The 12915-nt window shown below is 35.8% G+C and overlaps 1 protein-coding gene across 9 annotated transcripts in view; it reads left to right on the forward strand.

Annotated features, from left to right (window-relative positions):
* DROSHA (drosha ribonuclease III) overlaps positions 1 to 12915 on the forward strand; it is a 120272-nt gene that overhangs the window by 32456 nt on the left and 74901 nt on the right. For all 9 annotated transcript variants that reach the window (XM_045863136.2, XM_045863085.3, XM_045863093.3 and 6 more), the window contains 3 exons: positions 5127 to 5198; positions 6753 to 6834; positions 8006 to 8080. In XM_045863136.2, the coding sequence (XP_045719092.1) occupies positions 5127 to 5198; positions 6753 to 6834; positions 8006 to 8080 (229 nt within the window). The remainder of the gene's footprint in view (positions 1 to 5126; positions 5199 to 6752; positions 6835 to 8005; positions 8081 to 12915) is intronic.

Consider the following 12915-nt stretch of genomic DNA (forward strand, 5'->3'; position numbering starts at 1 on the left):
TCTTGCTGTCTCAAAGCTAACAGTCTTGGGAATTGTCTTACTTATTCTGTATTATAGTTGGACATAGAGTAGAATTTGTTGGCTGCTCAGACTATAGCAGTATACCCAGTCCAGATGCTGTTAGAGAACTTATGAAATTATAGCTGTGGTGTATCTACATCAAAATACAGTGTTCTTTAATCCTTTCTGAGTTGGTTATTAAGACATTACATCCGCAGTTTAAAAAGTTATTTAAGTGCTGTTTACTCAGAACGTGAAATTCTGTTCCATTGGAGAGTAAAGAATAAAATTTTTGCCTGACCTTGTTCCTTTCTGTCGTTCTTTTTTTCTTTATAAGTAGACATGATTCTATAGTAGTGGTACTAATTTAAAACAAATTGTTTTCTTAATGGAATTTTCCATATTCCACAATATATTTTATCCTAGAGAATTTTCTTTGGAAAGTGATGACATTCTATATATAAAAATAAAATCATTCGATAATGCATATCACCTCCACCTCCAGTGTGGACCATAATATAGAAAAGAGCGTAATATTGGACTGTTCTTTTTTTGAGATATAATTGACATAAACCATCATATTAATTCCAGGTGTACCGTGTAATAATGAGTCAACATTTGTACATAGTGCAAAGTGATCACCACAGTAAGCCTAGTAACATCCAGCACCACACATAGCTACAGAATTTTATATTGGACCATTCTTAACAGTCTTTATGAAAAGGCACTAAGAGGTTTTGAATTTTGATGGTTTCTTCACTTTTTTTTTTTTTTTAATGTCTCAGGCACGCAAACCCTTTGTTACACCAAACCTCATAGTCTCAGGGTGGAAAAGGCCATTGGAGGTCCTCTAGTCTAGCTCCTCCCACATAATGCATTTCTCTCTTTTTTTCCTCAGTCGGCTTGCAAATATAAATAATTTAGTTACCATGAAAATATTTAAAATTATCTCTTATTTCCTTGGAGGTAATGTAGATAGATCTCATTTAACTTTTAGTATCACCTTAATCAAAGAAGGAAAGCAGTGTGGCTTCAGAGGGACCAGGGTTTAAACATTAGTGAATTCCACTTATTAGCTGTGTGATTTGACCTTTCACCTCAGCCTATGATTTGATCTTTATTCTTGATTTTCTCATCTATAAGATAGAGGGATTATAGCAATCTTACTGGTTTTTGTAAAAAATAAATGAGATGACACGTGAAAAGTGTCATGGTTTTTGGCATACATGTTGGCATTTCTTATTTTGGATAAGATGTCAGACAGACCTGGGTTTGTGTCTTCTAATTCTTTTTTTTTTTTTTAACCAATTCTTAATATTTATGTGACCTTGGAGGAGTGATTCTTTTGAGCTTTATTTAAAGCCTGTCAGCGCAAGGTTTGGCACTGAGAGGCTGCTAATGCTCAATTAATTGAGGTTGTTACTGTTATAAAATCAAAGATAGAACTGAAAATTGCTGGTTTCAGCATATATTTTATATAAATACTCAAATTCTTCAAATTTGAGAACTTCACTCTGTAATGGGAAGATAAGCCTCATCATTTATGTTAGAGATGTTGATAAAATAAATCGAGTTTTAAGCTGAATGTTGTACAGTTCATAGGGATTAGATCCATCAAAGGCCTCTTGAGTTTGAAATAGCCTCCCAGAAAAAGAATTTTTAAATCGCTTTACTGATCTGATTCATTTTCTTGCTAGAGAGAGCATATCAGTAAGAAGGGCATGCAAATGATGGTAATGTTAGAATCTCAACCAATCTAGTTCTGACAAGTTTTCTTAAGATCTTCTTCAATTGAAGTGGATTGAAAGCCTTGTTGGCTAAGTATAGAGCATTTGGGACCATTTTATCCTTTTATATAGCACATCTGCTACTACTTAGAATACCTGATGTTATTAAGGACTTTGACAACATAACTAAAATTGTAAAGATACGTGTATTAGATGCATAATGTCTTATCCTGTCCTCAAAAGTGCAAGAAAACCCCTGCTTTTAGATGGCTTTACATTTCCAGTGGCCTCACTGCCCTGGATTTAGCCATTCAGCATTTGGAAGTAATAGAGTTAGAATGTAGAAGTTTGGGAGGGTTTTTTGTTTCTTTACAGTAGGATGAAGTAAGAGTTAATAAGAGTTAATGTCAGTCTTCAAACAAGTTTTAAGAAATGGTAGTCATTTATATTATTTGATTGACCATTGACCCTTCAATAAATTGAGCTTGCCATATGTAGAAAAAATGACAAGTTCTCTTTGACTCTTAGAGAGAGATAAAAGTGAATAGAAAAGAAGATCTTGCTTTCCCAGATTTGTGTATCTCAGAAGGGCTCTGGTGGTATGGATGTGAGCCCAAAAGAAAATAAAGTATATGTAAGAGAAGAGCTCAAAGAAAGAATCCCCAAAAGGGATTTTAGTTGAAATGATATGGGGAAAGGACTGTTCTTGCATAAATCATCTAGCAGAATTGCTTTTGTGTGTCGTAGAAGGAATAACTTTTGCTCTTTCTTTGCCTGCCTCTTGACTTCCCAAGGGCTGGTCCTTTTTTCTTCTGGGTGCTCTCTTCTGAGTAATACAGTCTCACCCACAGGTTTTCCTTCTGTGCATCTTCTGATCCCCACCAAATCGATATTTATAGCTATGACATGGTTCCGTGCTCCACACTCACATTTCATATTGCCTTTTGGACATACCCACGTTCATATCCCCTCAAGTACCTCACCCTCAACCTATGCAAAACTGAACTTATCCTCTTCCTCGCATATTGATTTTGAGGTACTTGGGGGACACCCTATGAATTTCTTTATATTAATGCCATTGTGATTTATCTTGTCATTAGGCCAGAAATCTAGAAATTTTTCTCTCTTCTTTCTTGTCTTTCACTTCCACATCAGAATGGTCATTGTATATTTCAGTAACATCTCCCATGTTTAAAATTTGCCCCCTTGCTTCCAGTCTTCATTTGGCTCCTGGTCTATTTCATCAGACTCCAGTCTGGTCTTCTGGTCTCTTGCCTTGCAATGCATAAGGTATATGCATAAAGGAATGCATAAACCATTCCCACAATGTTTACAGAACAGCCCATTCAAAATGTAAACTATGATAGTCTCTCACTTAAAGTACTTGGGTGACTTTGCATTGCCGTAAGGACAAGCCCTTAATCCTTAATGTGGTTTATATGGTCTGCATTACATAGTTCATACTTTTCCTGTCTTAGAATCTCCTTGCTTCTCTCTCTCCATGTATTTCACTCCTGAACAGCTAAAAAACTTGGTCTTCCCTCAGCTCCCTACTTTCTGTCTTGTTAGAAACTAAACGCCTATTTTTTCCCAACTTAATTCTGGAAAATTTCTCCCCATCTTTGAAGACTCAACTCAAATGTTACCTTTTCTTTGGTTCTTTTGTACTTTATACTTTGTTGTTTGCTTTATTTGTTTTAATTGTACTTACTACATTATATACATTATATTTTATTTATACTTGCTTACATGGCTGTCTTCCTCTTTAGATCCTTACCTTTTAAAAAAGATAGAGGGGCACCTGGATGGCTCAGTTGTTAAGCGTCTGCCTTCGGCTCAGGTCATGATTCCAGGATCCTGGGATCGAGGCCCACATTTGGCTCCTTGCTTAGCGGGAAGCCTGCTTCTCCCTCTCCCACTCCCCCTGCTTGTGTTCCCTCTCTTGCTGTTTCTCTCTCTGTCAAATAAATAAATAAAATCTTTAAAAATAAAAAAAATAATAAATAAATAAAAAAGGTAGAGGCTGTGGCTTATTTTAGAATAACTACGGACCTAACACAGGTTGTTAGCAAAGGATGGGTATTTAAAAGTATGAATAATATACAAATTTGGAATTCTCAAATATTTTTAAATGATTATAGGAATAAAGAACTTAAAAATAATTGTGGCCTTAGTATATCACTTCACTTTGTTTAGAACTCATTATTAAAAGTTTGAAAATGGATTTCTTCTTAAAGTTAATTATAAATTTCACTCAAATTAACCACTATCCTTAAAAGAAAAAAAAAGCACCAAAGAACTGAACTTCATTTCTGAGAAAAAGATTTCCAGTAGATGGCATTATAAGACTATTTTTGGTTTTCTTGCCATTTTTTTTTTTTTTTGCTGGTAGAATTAAAGTTTGTTTCTTTCTGATTGCTGTGATTTGTAAAAATGATTACATCTATATAAAATCATCTTATGGACAGATAGAACGGCCAGAAAAGCCTACTTAACACATCTCTAGGCTATTCTTTTCCCTAGGTTGTCCGTTAAGCCACTTCAGTGACCTCACACTTTCCCTCTCATTCCTTCCTTCATTGAAAAATACACTTACGGAAAACCTATTATGCGTAGACACTAGGCTAGTAGTCTGATGGCCAAACAAGATAGATGTGGATTTATTTCATCTGGGCCTTCCTTCATTTCCACACAGACCCCAAGTGTCCGAACAGGTAATGAGAGGTGTGTACTCTAGTGACTCAGAACTGTGGTCTAGAGCAAGATTTTCCTTTACCAGCTGCCTTAGGCAAGGTACCTGATGCCTCCGCCTTAGTTTCCTCCACTGTACAATGGGGATAGTAATTGTGCCTATCTTACGGGTGTGGTTTCGCGAGTGACCATACAGGAAGCAGCACAATAGTGCCTGGCTCGGTAAGTGTTAGCTATTATTACTGTTCTTACCATGGTTGCTTTTGCTCCAGAGCCGGATGGGTGGCCTGAGTTGTGTGCACTTCAGTGACTTACGAATCTATAACTGATGGGTTGGCATCCTGCCATCACTAATATAGTTGAAGAGCTGAAGATTCTGGAAGATTTAAAAAACCTGAGAAAAAATGTTTAATTGTGATTTTATCAGTACTTTAGAGGTGATATGTTTGGTTTTAGTGGGTTCTTATGTTTGTGTTGCTGCTAATGCAGTTAATTAAGCACCAGCATTATGCAGGTTTCCTGGAGAGGCCGGACTAGCTGGGTTCTTGCCATTAAAATCCTGCAGTTGTGGTCAAATCTTCATGTACAGTACTGTTAGCAGCTTGGATTCAGGTGAAACCTTCTCATTTGGTTCATGGCAAATACACATGCACTGGAAGCCTGCAGGAGGGTACTGCAGAACTGAACTTCTCATTCTTGTTATTGCAGATTCCACTGTGTAAAGTAATCAGGTTCAACATAGACTACACAATTCATTTCATTGAGGAGATGATGCCTGAGGTAAGAGGAAAGATTATTTAATAGCCCGATGTAGTTTGCTCTTTTTGCTTATTTCACACTTAAATCTTTAAACCGTTAAACTTGGCCAGCTCTGGCTATTTGCCATAGGAATGCCCCCAAAGAATGGTGTTCGCTGTTGAAAGGGTCACTGAGCTGTAGCTCTAGGAGCAAGGTTAAAATTTGGGTCATTTTTCAACTTCTTTTGACCTATTTTGGAACTTATTTCTCCTCGTGTTGCATCTGCTGATAGTAACATTACATCTATTTCCAGTTTGTTTTGGATGGGGGACAGATTCGGGGTACTGGTCGTTATCAGAGGGGAAATTAGAACAGTGAAACCGAATCTGATAACTGTTGGAATAATCTTATTCATTATCTCCAATGACAAGATCAATGCTTGGTTCATTTTTCTTCCCATATATTTACATATTTTTCCTAATTGTTTTTCATTGCGGATGCTCAGCAGCAGATTTATCTAAATATATGCAAGAGGTTTAAAATTCCAAAGCAAGATTAATGTGAATCTCAGAATGATTCATTGCCTGATCTTGAATTTAGTGGTGTCAACAAATCACACTAAGAAATAACTAGACAGCAAACAAGCTTATGCACTTAACATTTGTTGAGTCGGGGTCGATTTCCTGAGCCCCTGGCTCTTCTAGCAAACCTTGTTTAACAGTGAAGCCCTGTCGTGGAGCACTGAGGGGGATTGATGAGCATGACACACAGGCTTAGTTTGCACCTGTTTCATTCTGAGCAAGTCCTGGTAATTCTACCTGTCTTTCAAAATGAATTAAAGAGAAAGGGCCGCCCCTTCATTCCCCAGCTTAGAAGGGCTTTTTTGCTTCCTTTTGATTTTTAGGGTCATAAGCCTTCATTTGCTATTGTAAAAGTTGATGACTTCTGGCGTGATCTCACACAGGGTGATTTATGAACCCTGAGCAAGACAAGTAGGAGGAAGAATTATGAGACAAGTCTCACTTATAAATATATCATCTGTTAAACTTGTTTACAGGAGAAATTTTGGTACAAAGTTTTGTAGTTTTTCTTAGCCCTCTATTTGCCTTCATTAAGAATTTGAACTTTTTTGGCACAAAAGACCTCTTTTTATGGTAACTGTAATGGTGATTCTGCGTGTGTGCGAAGGGTGGGGGTGAGCAGGGGTGGGGTGGTGGGACAAACCTATTAGAGCCCGCCAGTGTGTGTATGTGTAGTTTGAATTAAAAAAGTCCCCAGGAAATTCTGATTCTGAGATTTAATTGGTTAGAAAAATATAATGGGATTTTAATTTTTAAATTTCACATCATTTTATTTGTATGTTTGCAAGGACTGAGTTTACATTTTTGTAGGAATCCTAATGGTATTATTGCCTACTTCATTTATGTCTGAAGCCAATGAACTGTTGTAGGACAATGGCCAAACATTTTAGGAAATTACATGGTTTTAGTATAGTTTTAATGCACACTTTTAAAGACACTTGACGAGGACAAGTGAAACCTTCAGTCAGTATACATTTACAGTATTATAGTAATTTGATTTTGGTTTATTTTTCAGAATTTTTGTGTAAAAGGACTTGAACTCTTTTCATTATTCCTGTTCAGAGATATTTTGGAATTGTATGACTGGAATCTTAAAGGTAAATAACAAGATTTAAAGAGAAGTGTAATGCTTGTAGAAGAATGTTGTAGTATATATAAAAACTTCTAACAATGGGGAGACAGTTGAAATTCCCTTTATTTTTTAAATACTCAAGGAAAAGTATGTTATTCATAGGAACACTTAGTATCATTTGACATGAATAAGACCTTATAGGTCTTATTTTAAATTTTGATAAAATTTGAAAGTGTTCATTACCTAAGATTACCATTATCCATTACCTAACTGATGCCTAAGAAGATGGTATCAGTTACTGTGAGTAACTACCTTGATTTATGTACATTAGGGAAAATCTCAATAGTTAATATTTTAAATCTATTGAACTTTACTGTAATAAACTTATTCCAAGATGACAGTTTATTAAAATTTCAGGGGCGCCTGGGTGGCTCAGTCGTTAAGCATCTGCCTTCGGCTCAGGTCATGATCCCAGGGTCCTGGGATAGAGTCCTGCATCGGGCTCCTGGCTCAGCGGGGAGCCTGCTTCTCCCTCTCTCACTCCCCCTGCTTGTGTTCCCTCTCTCGCTGTGTCTCTCTCTGTCAGATAAATAAATAAAATCTTAAAAAAAACCCAAAAAACTTCAGTTAGCCTTCAAAACACACATACACACTTTGAGCTATATCAGTTCAAAACTTGGTTCTTAGATAATTGTTCATTCCTTTGGAAGTGTTAGTATTCCAGCAGACATTGACTTACTTATTTTTAAAACAGTGTATTGATGAATGACTTTTCAAACCAAGTTTTTAATAGTATTTGTTTCTTTCCCCCCCAGTGGTATTGATTAAAATAGAAAAGGATTAAAACACAAGCATATTATATCATGCAGTAGTTCAACTATAACAAAAATCTTTATATTTTTGGACTTCTAGAAATAGTTTTACCGCATATGTCATATACGTGGTATATCCTTGGAGCCTTTATTCTCCTCTGACTTTGGGTAGTCCCTTCACTGCAGTCTTCATTGGATGTTTGTGGCAGTTATCACATGATTGATTGAACTGTTGGGGAGAAGGAGGGGTGGTGTTTTTTATGTCCCTACTTCTCCAGTGGTGTTTCTTTGTGGTTATCATAAATCTTAGGAATTAAGCCACAGTGTTTGTTTTCTGAGGCTGTTTTATTTATTTTTTCTTTCCTTTTCACTTGTTTGCTTTAGGCCCTTTGTTTGAAGACAGTCCTCCCTGCTGCCCAAGATTTCATTTCATGCCACGTTTTGTGAGATTCCTTCCAGGTAAATCTTTTGGCTTGTCAGTGACCTGGTGAGATAGTACATCTGAAAATAAGCCTGCGTTCTCTTTTTAATCTGTAGAGACAACTTCCCACCTCAGACACTGTTAATTATCTAATTCTCAGGTCAGGGATGAAATGTAAAATTATACACCCTGATTTGTACCCCTGTGTAATTTATGGTAGCCCCGAATTAGATGAGCAACGGGACAAGTGATAAATTTTGAAAATCTACTTGATAAAATATCATGCAAGTGTTCAAAGTAACATGGAAAAATGTCGCTCTAAAAAATGCATATAGTTAATTGGAAAATAATTAGTATAAAATTTTATATGTAGTATCATTATAACTATGCTAAAAATTACTGCAATAATAGGTATATTAATGTGGTATTATTGGTTTTTTCCTATTTTTTTGACACATTCACTTTACAGTGAAAAAAATGTTATTTTCTCACTAAAATATATAAGTAAATAATTTTATTTTTTTAAAGCAGTATTGTAAGTTTTAAAATTTTTTTCAAGAGTCTAGCTGTGAAATATGGCGTTATATTTGTTTTTAAAAATGGCTGGATTTTATGAAATCTTTGGATGCCTTTTTGTTTGTAAAATCTTCACCTAAATGAATTCATCCCTAGAATCTCACTCTGGCATCTCACTTTCTGGTGACATTCCTCCAACCTCTCATGTCCCAGTCCCTCTGCTTCTACCTGAATCTTCCCTTTTCTCCCTGGGTGCAGCTACCTTTCTTTGCTTTCTCACTTAAGTCTTATGCTCTGATGTCTGTCTCTTAGCTCTGGCGACCTCAGCCCTTGTGCCAACCACCACCTTCCACTGAAATGTCAGTTCGGCCTTTTGGTTCTCAGTGATACTGGGGAAAAAACAATTTGCTGCGATAAATCTGTGGTCCACAATTTCAGCTGGGGAGCTTTTCAGAATGTAAAATGTAATGTATTGCTCACATGTCCGCAGTTTCAGGAAATCAGCCCTATGTTCATGCTCTCCTCATGCCTCTTGTCTTCCTGGAGGCTGGAGACCTTACCTCCCCTATGCCTCAGAACCCTGGTTTGTGCCTGTCAGACCTTGGTCCATTCACGGCCCGGCTTTGCTTGGGTGCCCCACTCCCTCCAACCCTACCCTGCCGCAGCTGCTGATGCCAAAGCAAGCCTCCCAAAGGCCACATCCAGTGGACACACTGCAGTTTTGGTCTATTCCCTGAGGTGGTACCTGGGCTCTTGACCCTGTCTTCTGTGTACTGAGCTCTCCTTGCTTTCCTCCTGGCTCTCTGATTTGTCTTTTGTGCCTTCTGTTTCTCATCTACTTCTAGTTTAGATTTGCCTCAAGATTTTGTCCTTGATACCCTTCCTTCAGTTCAGACACTCAGTCACAGTGACTTGTTTTTATTTTAGTATAAGAGTTACTAATATTTTTGGTATTATTGTTAATGCTTATTTCATTTGGAAAATGCATTCAGAAGCTTTTCTCCTTTGTACAGCTGGTTTTATTTTATTGAGAAGTCTATTCATGTGAATGCATCTTTGATTTTATAATGGAGCTTTAGCAGCAGACTTATTAGAAGATGGTGCTAGAGTGAGCTTGTTGAAAGCCTTTCCTTTCTCTATCTGCCTGCCTCTAGGCGTTTTATGACCAGACAAATCTCTAAGAGAAAGTGGACAGTTTTAAAATCATCTTAAAGAAAAATATTATGTCAAAGATTTACTTTGTGGGATTTGAACTCTTGCAAAATGTTTCTTATAATTATTGTAGGGATAACATTTAGGTTGTCATAAAGAAAGAGGCGTATTGATTTATTTTTAAGCAGGATTTACCTTTTCATTAGACTTCCCTTTGAAAATACATATATTAAAACACCCTGAAAGATACAGAAAAATATCTAACATATAAAATGCATTTTGGTATTAGGTGGCAAATTATGATCGATTTGTTTTTTACAGTATGACTTCATTAAAATCTTTTAGAAAATGGTGAATTAAAAAGAAAAACATTTTAATATATATTTTCATTTTTTTTCTGTATATAGGTCATTTCTACCTAGTTGTCATCATACTAATATGTGATTTGCATCCTAGTTTTTACTAATTTATTGAGCAGATGGATAATTTTAAGGAACATGGTACATAGTGCCAAATTTCTTATTAAAAGAATAGCATCAATTTATGCTGCCATGAAAAATGCATTCTTAGTCTTCACATTTTGGACCCTTCCTCTTCCCCTTCTTCACTTCTTCCTCCTTCCTTCCTTCCTGTATCTCCATGAGGCTAAGGAGTAAACAGTGTCTGTCTTGTATCAGTGCTAACATACTACTTGGCACATAGCAGGGACTCAATAAATACTTGTTTACTGACTTTATTTAATTGATCACAGTAGTGCCTTAGTTAATGATTCATGTATTTTGTTACTAATATTTTGTTACTAATGAGAGTGAATGAACTTTCAAACATTCTTTGGTATTATCTCTTATTTTTAAAAAGTAAACCTTTGAAGTATAACACAAACTGTGCACGTATCATAAATACAAGACTCAAGTGAATTTTCACAAAGTGAATATATGACTGTGTACTCAGCACCCAGATCAAGATTACCAGCATTCAAGACCCCCTTTGCAGTCACTTCCCAGCTTCTCAAGGGTAGCCTCTATTCTGACTTGAAAACACCATGATAATTTTACTTGTTGTTTAATTATAAAAACTAGAATTGTGTGTTCTTTTTGTCTTCTTTTGTATTATGTGTTTTTGAGACACCTGTTTCAGTTAACTGTAGTTGGTTCATCCTCATTACTACATAGTATTATATGTATTTAACCTATCTGTGATTAATGGACGTTTGGGTATTACCTGTTTTTGGCTCTTTCAAACAGCATACATATGTTCACCATTACCCTTGTACATGCCTTTTGGGGAGCATATATTGATGCTTTCCCATTGTGGATATTTACCTAGGAGTGGAAATTCTAGTTGTGTTTATATTAAGCTTTGTAGATAGTTTCCAGCAGTTTCCCAAAATGATTCTTTTATTTTCCCTGCCCACCAGCAGTATATGGGACAGTTCAGGTTATTCCACATTCTTACCAACACTTGGCATTTTCTTTCTTTCTCATGTTGGCCATTTTGATGAGTGTTCAGAGCTATCATAGTACAGTTTTAATTTTCACTTCCCTAATGACTTATGAAATAGAGCATCATTTCATATATTAATTGACTATTTGGATATTGTCTTTTGAAGTGCCTGTTTGAGTCTTTAGCTTATTTTTCTGTTGGGTGATGTATGTCTTTTTCTCATTTACTTGTTAGGTATTTTTATATATACACCATATATGAGACTTTTGTTAGATGTATAGGTTGCCAGTACCTTCTCTGTGGATTGCTTTTTCACCATCTTAATGGTGATTTTTGATGGACAGAAATTCCTAATTTTAATATAGTCCAATTTACATATTCTTTTATGCTTATCTTGTTTATGAAATCTTTGCTATCCTAAGGTCATCAAGATACTCTCCCTATATTTTCTAGAAATTTAGATCTCTAATCTGTCTCAAAATTTGTTTTTCCAGTTGGTATGAAATATGAGTCAAGATTCCTTATTTTTATTTTATTTTATTTATTTTTTAAGATCCTTAATTTCAGTATGGATATCCAGTTGACTCTACACCATTTATTGGAAAGATCATTCATTCTTCACAGAATTGAAGTGTTACTTTTGTCCTTTATTGGCTCAGCTGTGTGTGTGTGTGGGTGTGGGTGTATGTGTGTATGTGTGGGTGTATGTGTGTGTACACAAACGATACGAAAGTGTATAAAGTAAAAAAGTAAATACCCCCTTCTAAACATGTGAAGATGAGTAGATGCTATATATGGTTTGGTTTGTATTCATTTTACCCTATATAGGGAAATTTATGCTTTTTTCTTTAAGTGGGGATAGCACTAAATATGTTATACAACTTGCCTTTTTACTCAACTATTTCAGATGTCCTCTATAAAAATACATTGCCTCATTCTTTAACACCTTCATAGCATTCCATTGTATGAGTGGACATTAATTTTTATGACAATTCCTCTAGTGACAAATATTTTGGAGGTCTCTATTTTTTTTCCCGTTATGTATAAATACTTTGACAGTAGTCTTATGTGTCTCCTATAACGTAGAATTCTAGAAGTCAAATTATTTGTTAAGACAGTATTTGTAAAATGTTGCCCATTGTTCTCTAGAAAGGACATGATATGTAGCTCTAACCAGCATTTTTAGCAGTACCCTTTTTTGGTATATCTGCCAACACTGGATATCAAGACTTCTACAGTTGGGTCCATCTGAGAGGCACAACGTAACCTCATGGTTATTATTTGCATCTTACTTGAACTCGTATGAGAATGAGCAGCTTTCATATATTTCAGGTATTTCATGATCCTCTCATGCTCATTTGCTTTTCATCTGTATCAATTTATTATATCTAATTGAAGTTTTATCAGTTATTATCATTTTTCTTTAGTTTCCCAGTTTACCCAGTTTTGAAGATAACTGTCTCATTTGCTCCATATTAGTTTATCCAAAATTAAGCTTATAGTTTAAACCAAGGATTATTTAATTCAGGGCAGTTGACCAGGAGTCAAATCACAGAGCAACTAGATTATTGAGATTTTAAGGATTTTCTCAAATTTTTGTTTCCTTCCAATACCCGCCTCTACCTTGGGTAGCCAAACCATTGATAAGAGCTCTGGTAGAATTAGTTTAAGGTTTTATTCTTGCTGGAGCTGGGGCTGGAGCTAGGGCAGGGCATAATTCAAGATAGGCTGCTCTTAATGGGAAAGGCTGTTCACTGCTTGT

This window comes from Mirounga angustirostris, unplaced genomic scaffold (assembly GCF_029215605.1).
Source record: "Mirounga angustirostris isolate CCGP_5_RB_7025 unplaced genomic scaffold, mMirAng1.0.hap1 SCAF_7, whole genome shotgun sequence".
Classification (NCBI taxonomy): Eukaryota; Metazoa; Chordata; class Mammalia; order Carnivora; family Phocidae; genus Mirounga; species Mirounga angustirostris.